At 48.3% G+C, this 13,832-nt stretch overlaps 1 protein-coding gene across 1 annotated transcript; it reads right to left on the reverse strand.

The window, feature by feature from the left end:
• Positions 1 to 2,246: 2,246 nt before the first annotated feature.
• On the reverse strand, positions 2,247 to 3,301 carry LOC149873571 (ankyrin repeat domain-containing protein 9-like). Its single transcript, XM_090031524.1, has one exon. It carries the CDS (start codon positions 3,299 to 3,301, stop codon positions 2,411 to 2,413), a length of 891 nt encoding a protein of 296 aa, XP_089887650.1. The 3' UTR covers positions 2,247 to 2,410.
• Positions 3,302 to 13,832: the final 10,531 nt, after the last annotated feature.

Consider the following 13,832-nt stretch of genomic DNA (forward strand, 5'->3'; position numbering starts at 1 on the left):
CCAAATTAGATACTGCGGCTTCGTTGCAGACAGAGCCAATGCTGAGCGCCAGCCTGCTCCCACTGACTTCCCTGAAAGCAGAACGGGGCTCGCTCTGAGGAGCCGTGCTATTGTTCTGTCAGTTTGTCAGCCTTGGGGATGAAATGGATGCTCTGTTGGCCCCCGTCTCCCCTCTCCCTTGTGGGGCTGATGAGCTGCTACAGCTGGAGGAGCTTGCACACACTCTGCAGACAGGCAGGGTGGGCCCAGCCAGTGTTTTTTATGCTAACCTCCCCTCAGCTCAACCCTGCTTGGGCGGGGGAGTGGGGGTGAGATACCTCTCAGCTGCAATAACCTCCATCTCTGCCAGGTTGGCCTGCGTGCCGCAGAGGCTGTCATGCTAATAGTGTCTTTGCAAAAATCCGGTTTCATGTGCACACCATGTTTCAACCCCTCCCTCTTCCCCCCTCTTCCCCGCCTCCCCCCCGCCCTAAAAGGGAGTAAATCATAAAGGAATCATACAATCCTGGAGATGTCATTGGAGTAAAATACTCTGGCAAGGCATGATGCGGAGAAGAGATTAACCCATTCAGTGCTGATCCCTTATTGTAAAAGCCGTGCTGGCATTTTTTTCAATATACCAGTAATGACAAGCAAACAGTGCATTCAACAGTACAGGAGGCACCCAGAACATTCAGTCCCCAGAACATTTGGTAGCACAACAGGCATGTTTCACAGGGATATATCTGATACATACATCAGGGGCACTCCCCAATATATTCGGCAGCCTGTCATCCAGTTGTGCCTGGCTCCCTGACCAGTATCACAGAGGTACTCCCCGTGATTTCATATTGGCATAAGTGCGTGCAATCCTAATGACTCCAGGGGAAGTGCACCCATTCACACCAGCTGAGAATTCGGCTTGTTACTTTACTGTAGGAGAAACAAATTGTCGATCCATACAGTACCCATCCTATCTGACAAGAGATGTAGCACAAATTCTACTATGTGCCATGTCTTGTTCGTGATCTCAAGAAAACTGGCCAGAGGAGTCACACACTGCCTAGCACTCTCTCTATTGTAAGGAGACAAGCACACACTATGTGCTGCATGATATAAATATGGGAAATCTCTGTAGTTGGGTTTGTTGGGATTTTTTTGGATATGAGATTTAGATTTAAAAATGCAAACACGGGCTAGAATGACTGTGATTTACAGGTAAATAAAGAGCGGGTCCTGCAGGGAGTGTGAGTGGAGCACTGCCACTGGTGTGTCATTATGTAGCTAGTCTCCACTGCTGGGTTCTCCACAGACAGCAAGGTACCAACTGATTAACAAGTAACTTCCTAATTAATAATACTGACTCAGAATAAAGCATAGTGCTCCTGGTAATACAAGGCAACCTGAATTGGCTGTAAGGGCCCAATCCTGTCAGACTGTAAAAGCCTCCATGCAACCCCTAGTTCCCGAAGAAGTCAATGGGAGCTCAAGATGCCCCTCACTTTTCAGGATTAGGACCTGCAGCTGCAAACTGAACCCTGCGTGCCATAAGCAACCACAACAACATACCAAGCAAAACATCACACTGGCAAGATGTGGGTGGTTTTGATCTAAATGTCTAAATCAAGGCAGTAAGGCAGAGCTGCCACTCTCTTGGGGATACCCACCCACCCCAAACCAAAGTCAACCCAAATTAATGTCACTCATTAAAGATGTAACTTCTATTGGCATTACCATGATTTGCATTTTTTCACTGGACAGCAAGGAAAATGGTTCCCTCCCCTTTGCACAATTCTACAGAAGCAGCAGGGATGGGATTGCCTTTTAACCCCTTAATCCCCAATGAAAGAGGAGGGTTCCTCATGATTATTTTATCTGCTTTTGCTCCCTCCACAAGGACACAGACCCACTGCCCCCTTATAAAGCATTTCCATTAGTATGATGAGCCCCTGGATTGTTTATCGTTACCAGATCATGCTGTAGCAGTTTCTCAGAAAGGAAACCTGGTATGTCAACCCTGTCAGAGACAGTACAGTGTTTTCCCTAGGTCTGGAAGAACACAGTCCCTTTTTGACAGTGTTTGAACAATCCCAGAGGATAGGTAATTTCCTTCTATCTGGACAATTTACATAGGACACAGTTAGCATATTGGAAATTCAGATACATTGATTCTGGTCCACGGTTTAAAAAAAAAATACCTTCAAATCTATTTAACCCTTTGCATGCACAACATAAAAAGGAAGGTTTTTGCTTTTAAAAGTGTCGTGCCTGCAATCAGTTAGAAAACCTTTTAAAATCTTGTCATGAAATATTTGAATTTTTAGATGAGACCCCAGGGAGCTAGGTACCAAAACTGCATTGCAATTCAAAGGGAAGTGAGCACCTAACTCCCTTAAGGTGCCTTTGAAAATCCAAGTCCCAAATAATAAAGTCAAGGAAAAGCATTTACCACATTTTTTGTCTGTAGCTTTTTGCCATAGGATGGTAGGGGCTTTAGTGCCTGAGGTATAGGCAGTTCCTGGATGCTTTTAGGGAAGTGGGAGGGTGGGAGAGACTGGAGAATAGTTTGCATAGCTTGCAGGTATAAAGAAGCAGGTGTGTTCCCCACCAGGCTGTTGAATTTGTCTTCCCCTAGCAAAGCTGTCCAGTGCTCAGGATGGTCCTGCAGGACTTTCCGCATCTTAAACTGTGGATTAGGCATGAAGAGCAAGAGGTAATCGAGGCAAAGCTTTTTTGATGCCACATTGACTTTGGAGTCCCACATTTGCTCCAGGATGACATCCAGAGGGGTAAGCCCTTTGCTGTCCATGATCCTGGGAGAAGCCCCATTGCCTAGGAGACTGAGGACGGTTTCTGACCTCAGCAATTCACAGGCAAGATGCAGAGGGGTTTTGCCATCTTCCAGATGAAAGCAGCCAGTCCGGTTGATGTAGGAGTTCAAGCTGGGTAGCTTGTGCGCAATTTTGATGATCAGCCCCAAAATATCTCTCCTGTCATAGGTGACCGCCATGGCCAAGTGAGGAGCAGAGGATGGACAATAGCAGAAATGTTCCCCAGGTACCTTGAGAGCCTCCTCTGGAAAATGAGACAGCAGATACTGAGCGTAAGGCAGGTGATTATGCACCACTGCATAGAGAAGGGCTTCTGAAGGTGAATATGTTCTCAAACTGGCATTCTCCTCCCAGTAAAAATATTCCATAGTTCTCATGTCTTCCAGCATCCACACAGGTTTGTGGTCTCGCACCGCCTGGTAAAACATATAAGACAAGAACTTACAGTGCCGGCTCTGGTCATCTTGAAGGCTGGCCTGGTTACTGGCCATGTCTTAGAAAATGAACAAGTCCTCCACACTGGAAGATTTGCTCACTTTGAATGCAGATCCTGATGCTGCTGCAACCTTCAGATTGTCATTGCAGCCTGGACTGCACTCGCTGGAACGCTTGGACTGCTCATCTCCACCCATTCATTGTTTTTTCCCTTCACTGCAGTGGTTTTGTTTAGGTAAGCACAATCCCACAGGCTCGGTTAACCCATGCCATACAAGCAGATGGCTTGGCTTGTGAGTGCACCCTGCTCTATGCATGGCACAGGTTACCAGAACACTGTCAGACTGCGAGTGATTTCACATCCACAGAGCCGTACAGAAGACAGGGAGATTCTAAAATTAGCTTGAGAGGTGAGGCAATTTTCTGTCTGCATTTGATGTCTAACCAGATCAGCTGGTACATTGCAGTAAGTATAACACCACTGTGCCTTTATTCTTTGTCTGCCCATTTCTGCATACACTATTCATCACATCACAAATATATGTTAAAATAAAATACTGTACAGTCCATATGTATTGATTATTATATAATTACTAGGCACGGCTGTTGATATCTAATAATGTGATTTGTTTTTCATAAAAAAAACTATTACAGCTGTCCCATCAGAGGATACTGATGTTAATGGATTGTCGAAGAGGGATCACCACCGTATAACCAGAACTCCCCATAGAAGAGTTAAAGATGCCATGCAGTTACCACGCCCAGAGTCAGGAAGGGTATTGTGTAGTGAAAGCACTGTTCTTTGTCTGCCAGTTGAAGCTCTGCTGGTGTCCCTTGCTGTTGCAAAGCAGCTGCATAAACTCAAGGTTAATCAGTGGTTTTGCAGGGGTCAAATTCAGAGCTGAAGGCTACAGCAAGGTGTTCTGTATTAAGCAGGAGGTTTTGGACTGGGAGACATAAGGCGGTCCTGATAAGAGAATTAGGATCAAGGCAGCAGCTTCTGAGGCAAAGCAGGAGTACCTGACCCAAGATTTCTGCTAGGAGAAGGTGGTCTGTATGTCATTTGTTACCATCTCAGCATGAGGAAAGAGGACTTGTGTGTATTTTGCAAACAAACATATTGCACCACAAACACCCCCCACCCTTCACTGGAGAAGGAAGCTGAAACTATGTGAAGGGAAAGCCTCAGGTACAGGGAGAGAAAGTCTGTCTCAGGGCTTGAGACCTCTGTTCTCTCCCTCTCCTTTCCCCTTTTGTTTTCTGGGTTTTGAGTGGTATGCTGTCACGGGGGGCTGGAATCAATCCCTGTAGCAAACTGGCCCAGGTTAGAGTCTGGCAGTTTTTGCTGGTGTGCTCTGGATCAGGGCTAAGAGCCTGGCATGTTTTAGTTGCTGTTGCACCTTCTTTTGGGTTCAGCATATCTGTGTTGCTGAACCCCAGCTACGTATCTTGCTAGCTATTTTGGCCATGTAGGCCTTGAGTGGGATGATGCCATGAGTGTATCCTTCCCTAGTGCAGGCTGCCCAGTAATGGGGTCCTGACATCTACTGGGCATGCAGGCCCTGAGTGGGACAATGCCATGAGTGTATCCTTCCCTAATGGAAACTGACCAGGAAACAGGGTCCTGGCAGTCATTGTTTTGGGGATTGTAGTGTCTCAGCATGGTGGTACAGCTGAGACTACATGTCCAGGCTACAGCCATAAGCCTGGGCCCTTTCTGCTGTTTTACAGCTGCTGCATTTCAGCCCGCTGTTGTGGGGCTGAACCCCAGCCATATGTTGGCTGCCAGATTTGGGCCAGGGTGAAGCCCTGGCATTTCATGTTGCTTATTCAGGCCTCAGTGGTGTCTAAGCCTGGTTCCTTTTGCAGTTTATGCCCCAACCAAGTACTGTGGTTGGGTGATAGTTTTGGTTCAGGCCCAAGCCTGGCCCCCTTATGTTGTTGCATAGCTGTTAAGTCTCAGCATAACAGTGTGGCTGAGACTATACATCCAGGCCACAGCCAAGTAGGCTTGGCTCTCTGTTGTTGTATATTCAGCCCTGGGTGCAGGACAGGCCTGAGCCCCCCTTTAATTGTTTCACATTGGCTGTGTCTTAGCATAACGGTATTGCTGAGCCCCGCTATACATTTGTTTGCTGTATGCCTGGGCCTGGCATGTTTTGGGCCTGGCACACATTGCTTTTGTAGCTCTGTGTCCCGACTAAAGTGGTGCGGTTGGCAATGGTTGCTGGTCAGGCTCTTTTGCTGTTTGGCTGGCTTTTCTCTGACTTCTCTTGCAGTTTCCTGCCCCAGCAGAGCTGGGATTAGGTCTAAAAACTTTGGGGTATGATATGCTAGTGAAAACTACAGTTCACCCCTCAAATCCACTATGCGGAAGTGAGGATCAGTGCTACAGCTTCAGAGGGAGCAACAAGTGGTCCCTTGCAATGCAGAAGGACTACATTCTCTAGCAGCTCCCTGCGGTGTAGTGGACCCATGGAGCAGCTCATTGGACTTTCTGGCCTGGACCCCCCCACCTTTCCAGCCCATTGCTGAAGGGCAGGTGTAGGCGTGCAAGGGCCTGAAACTACCCATTGGGGAGCCCCAAGTCCCAGACTGCCTGGGCATGGGTAAAGAACCCCCCGAGAGGGTGCCACCTATAGACTTTGTTTGGTAGTTTGCAGTGTTTAAAAATAATAGTGATTACTTTTGCTTTTCTTTATGCTTTGTAATAAATCTGTTTTTGTGTTTACACTGCTTGCAAAAAAAAGGTTGTTGGTTTTACTGGACACCCTAGTAATCCATTTAGTGTTTTCTAGGTAGACTGGGTTGGGGATTGAGCCATGGTAAAATATATTTTGTATCCCCAAAATTGAACCCGGCCCTTGTTGCTGCTGACAAGTGCTCAACAGTAGAGTTGAATAAGCAGGAGGTTTTGGATTGGGAGACATAAGGAGGTTCTGATAAGAAAATTAGGATCAAAGCAGCAGCTTCTGAGACAGAGCAGGAGTACCTGACCCAAGATTTCTGCTAGGAGAAGGTGGTCTGTATGTCATTTGTTACTATCTCAGTATGAGGAAAGAGGACTTGTGTGTATTTCACAAACACACTCATTGCACTAAGAGAATACCTTGCTTTGTGTCTGCTTCTGTGCATGACCTGGTGGCCTTTTACGATCAGGTCACCAAATCATTAGACGCAGGGGTTGCTGTGGATGTAGTCTTTTTGGACTTCCGGAAGGCTTTGGACACTGTCTCTCACCCTGTCCTCATCAAAAAGCTGGGAGACTGTGGTGTCGATGCCCACACGGTCAAATGGGTCGCCAACTGGTTGGAGGGCCGCACCCAGAGGGTGGTAGTGGATGGGTTCTTCTCGACCTGGAAGGACGTGGGCAGTGGGGTTCCGCAGGGCTCGGTCCTCGGGCCCGCACTCTTCAACATCTTCATCAGTGACTTGGATGACGGGGTAGAAAGCACCCTGTTCAAGTTTGCTGATGACACTAAGATGTGGGGGGATGTGGGTGCACTAGAAGGGCGCAATAGGCTACAAGCTGACCTTGACAGGTTGCAACGGTGGGCGGATGAGAATAGGATGGGGTTTAACACTGATAAGTGCAAGGTGTTGCACATGGGGAGGAAGAACCGGCACCACACTTACAGGTTGGGGAACTCCCCTCTTGCCAGCACGGAGACGGAAAAGGATCTTGGAGTCGTCATTGACTCCACGATGAACATGGGCCGGCAGTGTGGGGAGGCAGTCAAGAAGGCCAATCGTACCCTGTCATGCATCCACAGATGCATCTCGAGCAGGTCCAGGGAGGTGATCCTCCCCCTCTATGCGGCACTGGTCAGGCTGCAGCTGGAGTACTGCGTCCAGTTCTGGGCGCCACACTTCAAGAGGGACGTGGACAATATGGAAAGAGTCCAGAGGAGGGCCACTCGTATGATCAGGGGTCAGCAGGGCAGGCCTTATGAGGAGAGGCTACGGGACCTGAACCTGTTTAGCCTCCACAAGAGAAGGCTAAGGGGGGATCTTGTGGCCTGCTACAAACTGGTCAGGGGGGATCAGCAGGTATTGGGGGAGTCCCTGTTCCCCCGTGCGCTGCCAGGAGTGACCAGGAATAACGGTCACAAACTGGCGGAGGGTAAGTTTAGATTAGATATTAGGAGGCGCTACTTCACAGTCAGGGCGGCTAGGGCCTGGAACCAGCTTCCAGGGGAAGTGGTGCAGGCTCCTAGCCTGGGGATTTTTAAAAGGAAGTTAGATGAGCACCTTGCCGGGGTCATCTGACTCCGGTGCTCTTTCCTGCTAAGGCAGGGGGTCGGACTGGATGATCTACCTAGGTCCCTTCCGACTCTAGCTACTATGAAACTATGAAACTATGACACTGTTCTTCAACACCCTTGATTCAACTACTAGTTGGTAAAGGAGTAACAATATGTACTCTCCCAGTATGCAGAAGTGAGGACCTACTATAATTATGCAGTAGGTAATAGTGAGTTTTATGGTATCGGGTACAAAGATGACAGTCTTTTCAGACTTCATGATTTAAGCCAGGGGCAGGCAAAATGCGGCCCATAGGCCACATGCAGCCCATCAGGCCATTCTATTGGGCCTGCAGGGCCCCTAAAAAATTTAGAAAACAAATATTTATCTGCCCCTGGCTTCCTGTCATGTGGCCCTCGATGGCTTGCCAAAAGTAAGAGGCCATGTGCCTGAAATAATTGCCCGCCCCTGGTTTAATCAGAGAACAGACAGAGAGACAGTCACAATATTAATGCTGTCTGGGTGGACTGGGTTGAGTAGCAGTGTAGGGACACAGCTGGGTGACCAAAGAAAAGTGGAAGTGGTGACTTCTGTTTGCCACAACAATCATAAACAGGAACACACACTTGCTAGCAGATACTTTTTTTGCACAACCCCCACCCCCCCATCAAGTCAACACCCTGGGCAATTGTCCCTATTACCTCTCTCTCCATTTACATTACTGGGGACTGCTGCATATGAAAACTGTGAAAGCTTGGACAGTGTCTCATGCACACAAATGTAAGACAGTGGCTGGGGCAACACTGGGTTGAGGTAACAAGACTGCCCTAAGAAAATCAAACTCTTCTAATGGCTTGCAACCCATTAGGCAGAAGAGAGACTGGAGTGCTTGTGGTACCCAATATCAGAGCCATGCCATAAGATAGTAACAGTTGTAATAACAGCCCTCAACCTTCTACCATGCCTGAGCCTCAAAAAATAAATGATGGTTAAAAGTATTGACAGAGACCTAACACACTCGTATAAATGTAACAAGACTCAGAGAGCAAGCCAGAAAGCCAAAGAGCCTGGAGAGAAACCTACAAACTGCATCTACATCTCAATTGAGCTAAGTGTCACTAAAGAAAACAAAGAACTAAAATATCCGTTTCAAAGCAAAGCCTGTAAGAGACAAGAAAAGCTAAGGTGCACTGAAAATATGACTGGAACTATATCCTAGTTAACCCCCCCCCCACCCCTTTGATTAAGACCTATTTCCCAAAGCAAACATCCAATATCTGTCTAAAGTTTTATGCTTAAATCAGTCTATGTGACTCCATCTAACCTACCTTCACACCTATTGTCTGATCCTCACTGCCTCATATTTGCATATATCAATTAAGGCATACTTCTCCAAATAAGCAGTCGATTTCTAAATGTTTATTATGCTAAACCATTTTTTTTTTTTTGCAGTTTCTCAGTCCATCTAATAAAAGGTATCATTTTGGAACCAAGAGTTCTAGATTTTTGCATTTCTCCTGAAACTCATACCTATTCTATCCAATGGTTTCTGATCTTCACTATCTCCATGAGCTATTTGATGCAGCTATTTATTAGACTCCACTGTGAAAATAACTACTGAAAAATAGTATTCTGTGATCAACTTCCTAAAGGCATCTCATTCAGTCAATACCCATCCTGTTTGATTCTAAACTGATCAACAGCTTGCCAACTTCACAAATGCACAAACAAGATACAATTGTAATATATTAATTCTGTCCTTGCCTACTTTGTTTGGGACTTAAGTAACTATCAAGAAGCAATGCTTTGAAGCTATACAATTAAAACAGTATGAAAAAGCAAGACAGAACTGCCAGCAAGGTGTCTGTACAGTCCAAGGAAGATCAAGAAGCCATCCTGCCACCCAGCCAACAAGTGAAGGACCCATGCTTTGAGGCTGTACAAGAACTGCTTCCTGCCTGCATTGGGTAAAGATCTCGGTGCAGCTAAGATAATACTGAGGACTAATAGCTTATTTTATATGGGGAATGAGTCTTTTCTGTCATTTCGTTTTGTAACTTGTTGGTAGGTATTAAAACAAGCCTTTCTGCTATTCATCAACCGAATGTTCTGTCAATTCATAAAGCACTAGGTTAGAAATTCAATTTTTAAGTGCAACACACCATCTTGTTTGGAGCACTGGTCAGTGGACAGGACAGGTGTCCCCGGGCACCGTGGCCAGGTCCTGCCACACCTGGCTGTGGGTTGCCCAATAGACCAAGGGGTCACAGAGCAGCAGCTCCACATCCTTGGTGAGATAGACAGACACCAACGCCTCCACACTACCTGCCTGATGATGGGGTCTGGTGCCTCTGGACCCCAACATTGAAGTCATGCCCTTGGCCCACATTGGCAGAAGCTGTGGTGGTAGAGATTCACTCATGATAGGAGTGCTGGCAAGGGAAAGTGGATCCCCCTCTTCCATGTCTCTCTGCCTGTGCCCTTCTGCCTCCCTGACTCTGTTCACCAGCACTTCCGTTCAGTGATCGAGGGTTTTGCTGCTGAAGATGCTCCCCTTCACCCTTGGGTCACACATGTCCACCAGCATGTGGGCCGTACTGGACTGCAATGGATCAAGCTGTTTTTTGATGCCCTCCTTCAGCTACTTCACCAGTGCCTGCACCTCTGGTGAAAATGGCTTACCCCAGCCAGGAACATCAATCCCCTGGAACTTCTCCATTTCATTCTCAAGATCCTTCACTACAGAGATCACCTGGCTAAGGAGGGCATCACCAGCACTGAGGTTCTCAGTGGCTTGAGGACCACCAAGATGTGTGAGATGGTCTCCCACACCGTTTTGTTAAGGGGGCCACTGATCCCAATCTCCCCAAGCAAGGCCATCTCATGAATGGCCTTCTGTTGCTCAACCAGCCTTTCCAGCATCAGGTATGTGGAGTTCCACCAAGTCTCCACATCCTGCATGATTTTGTGCTGTGGGATGCTCAGCTCTGCCTCTTTGTCCTTCAGTATCTTCCCCCTTTGATGCTCGGGTGGAAGTAGCCCACCACCTTCCTGCATTTCGAAATGAGCTGGCTAGTAGTGATGGCGCCATTGCCAGAAGCCCTGTCCCTCTCCAAGGCATCCCTGACTGTGAGGTGGAACTTGTGTGCTGCACAGAATTTGCCAACAAAGTTGGCATCATGCACTGCCTTGACCATATTGGCCCCATTGTTGGTGACCATGAACCCGCAAGTGAGCTCGCCCTGCCCAATGAGCCACCCCTGCACCAAGCGGTTCATGGCCACCATGATTTCCCTTGCTGTGTGGGACTCACCCATTGCCTCCCCTTGAAGGAGAGCCCACTGACGGCCTGACTGATTACACCAGTGCCCTGTGAGGGAGGGGTAGGCGTGATCTCCGCCCCAGCTGCTCCAGATGTTCAAGGTGAAGTGCAAGGCTACCTGTAGACCTGCCTTCCACAGCTCCTCCCTCAAGTACTCCCTGCATGCCTCAGACAGGGAGGGCACCACCATCCTGCTAAAGGTGGTAAAAGTGGGCAGCTGGTACAACGGGGCCACAAGTGCCATGAGCTACCTGAACCCTGGACACTCAACAAAGGAGACGGGCTGGCTGTCTAGAGCAAGAATCTCCCGATTGCTCTGGGTGACCTCACTCACCTTGGGAACGCACCAGCTTTTGTCTTGGCCTTTCCCCCACTGGTCCAGGGTGGCCTACCTCTGCTTCCTGGAGATGGGGGCTTTGGAGAGAGAGCAGGACTTCTTTTTGGCCATGGTCCCACTGGTGCCAGGCTGAGGAGGAACAAGGGGTGCTGCCGCTTGAGATGCAACAGTATCGTTGTGGTGAAGTGTTTCAGGTCCTTGTCCAGGCTGATCTGCCATTGGCAGTGCTGGCAGGGAGCATACCAGGGATCATCTGCCACCTCAAAGTGATCCCACACAACACTACCCACCAGCTTCTAGGTTGAGGGTGGGGATCCTGCCTTATCCTCCTCCTCACCAGGCAGAGGCACAACAGGAGGAGCTGAGCCATCTGCCCCCACAACCTCCTCTAAAATGCCTTCCAGAGAAGGAGACCTGCCTCTAGGGAAACTTTGAGAGGTGTGGAGCACAAACTCAGATTCCCTCTCCTTCCCCAGAATTTCCTTCGCTATGGGCCTCAGCTCCTGCTTCCAGATCCAGCTCCTCCTCTGGCGCTGGAAGGCTCATGCTGGGAACTAAAACTGGTGGAGAATGTCATGCTGCTGCTGGTTAGTGGTGTTAGTGGTGGTGGTGCGGGTGGAGGCACTGCTACCACCTCCTTGCTCCCACTAGCAGCAGAAGACTCATCACTGCCAGGAAAGAGAGTGTGTCTATGTTTGGGGTGGGGGAACCTTGCAGCACCCCCTCTGCCCTCTCCCCCCGCCAGAAAACCTGGCACCTGCCTTTCCAGCACTCTTCATAATGTTTGGTGTGCTGCAAAATGTGTGTGTGCACAATATATGTTGTGCTTTCCTGCACAGTGGTGACACACAGTCAGGGAAAACACAGATTTCTTTTTGAATCAGGACAGACTAACAGGAACAAATAAGAGGAGTTTGGGGGAAGAATAAGTTGGAAGGAAAGGATAGGGATAACACTAGGGATTGTAGGCAAGGGTAAGTGGGAAAGGATTGGATACAACTTACAAGAAGAGAGACTAGCTAGCAAGTCAGAGACTTTCAGGCGCTGATGCTCCAAGAGAGACACATTTCACCAAAGACACAAATCACTTCAGACACCATTGTATATGCTGTTTCTACGTCCCCCCACCCAGAGCACTGTGACTGGAAGGGAACTCAGAGAAAGGTCACAGTCACTGGCCAGCTACAGATGTCAATATCAAAGCAGTCTTTCCCCCTCCCCCGCAGCCTTTTCCATATATGAAAGATCACCCCATCCCCCTCCCTCTTCTCAGTTTCTGTTTGCTGCAAGCCTTCCAAATCTCTAAATCTCTCTGCATCTCTCCGAATCGATTCGGAGGCTTTCAGTTTAATTCAGACCTTTTAATGGGTCTCCCGATTCGATTCGGATTTGGAGATTCAGCTGCTGAATCAGGCCAAATCTTCTCCAAATCGAATTGGCTACCAAAGCTTTGTACAGCCCTACTGTAAAGCAATGAGGAGTTAGTTTGCCCATATTGGCACATCAGATGGATTTCAGACAAGCACTTGAAGAGGCTCCTTGCTGTTCTTGGTGCAGAGGGCCACTTGCCAGAGGTTCTAGAGAGGGTGACCCCCTGAGAAAAGGAAGAAGATAGAGATGGGAAGGATAAGAGTAGCTTGAGTGGCTTGATAAAGAGCAGGCAAGGAAGTTTTTCCTAACAGAGTCTTCTTGGACTTTGGGACAGAAGGACTCTGCCTGTTGTAGTGCTGTGTATCAATAATTGTTGTTTGGTTTTAACTGACTGCTTTGCTGCTTGTGATTTCAGGGGCACTGTGTACCCTTAAAGAAGTTAAGTCCCCCAGGAGCTGAACCAGAAGATACCTCTCTGAAGGAGGGCCATGGATAAGTGGGAGGGTTGGGTAGGAGTAAAATTGGATGGGGAGAGTCTTACCTGCATTGGGAACTTTAAAAAGTCCCTGGGAGCTCTCATGAATGACCTGCCCACTTGTGGGGAAGGAAGGAGACAGGGAGTGGATGGCATAGCCACTCTTGAGGTGCTGGTTGCTGTTCCTGCACTCCCCTTCACAAAAATCTGGATCCACTTCTGAGTTTAAACACCTTCTATTCTGTATCTCCCCAACCAGGGACTTGGAAGATGACAAAACAGTCAAGGAATGTAGAACACAGATTAAAAAGACAATACACTAATATGCAAGAGAAAAGAATAATACCTAGCTGTATGTACATTAGGCCTGTGTGAAGCAGCTAGTATTTGCTTTGGATTCAGATTTGGGGGACAGTGATTCAATTCAGTGATTGGAATCACTGTCCCAAATCAATTCATATTAATCTGATTTGGAGATTCGGCTGCTGCCAAATCTCTGAATCAGCCAGACCCATCCCCCCAGCCCGGCAATGACTGTCCTGCCTGCCCCAGCTACTGACTCTTTGGGAAAAAAAACCTTGACTCAGCAGGTGCTGCTGGGCAGGGAGGAGCAATCCACTGCCCTCCACTGCCTCACACTGCATGGGGGCCTCTGCCACAAGTCCCACAACCCCCCTTCACACCCCCAGCCCCCCCACACACCTTCACACACCCCAGCCCCCCCACAGGTGCCCTGCCAAAGCCAGCTCTATCAGAAAACAAACCCCCAAAAAACTCACAGATTCACAGTTCCTACTGGTGGGGGGCAATCCCTGCTGCCCCCCATTGCCCCATGCC

The sequence above is a fragment of the Crocodylus siamensis genome, chromosome 1 (genome assembly GCF_052110815.1).
Source record: "Crocodylus siamensis isolate JL-2025a chromosome 1, ASM5211081v1, whole genome shotgun sequence".
NCBI lineage: Eukaryota > Metazoa > Chordata > Crocodylia > Crocodylidae > Crocodylus > Crocodylus siamensis.

Bases quoted from the DNA above. Each gene is read 5' to 3' on its own strand.
- LOC149873571 (XM_090031524.1), bottom strand. From the start codon at position 3,301: ATGGCCAGTAACCAGGCCAGCCTTCAAGATGACCAGAGCCGGCACTGT.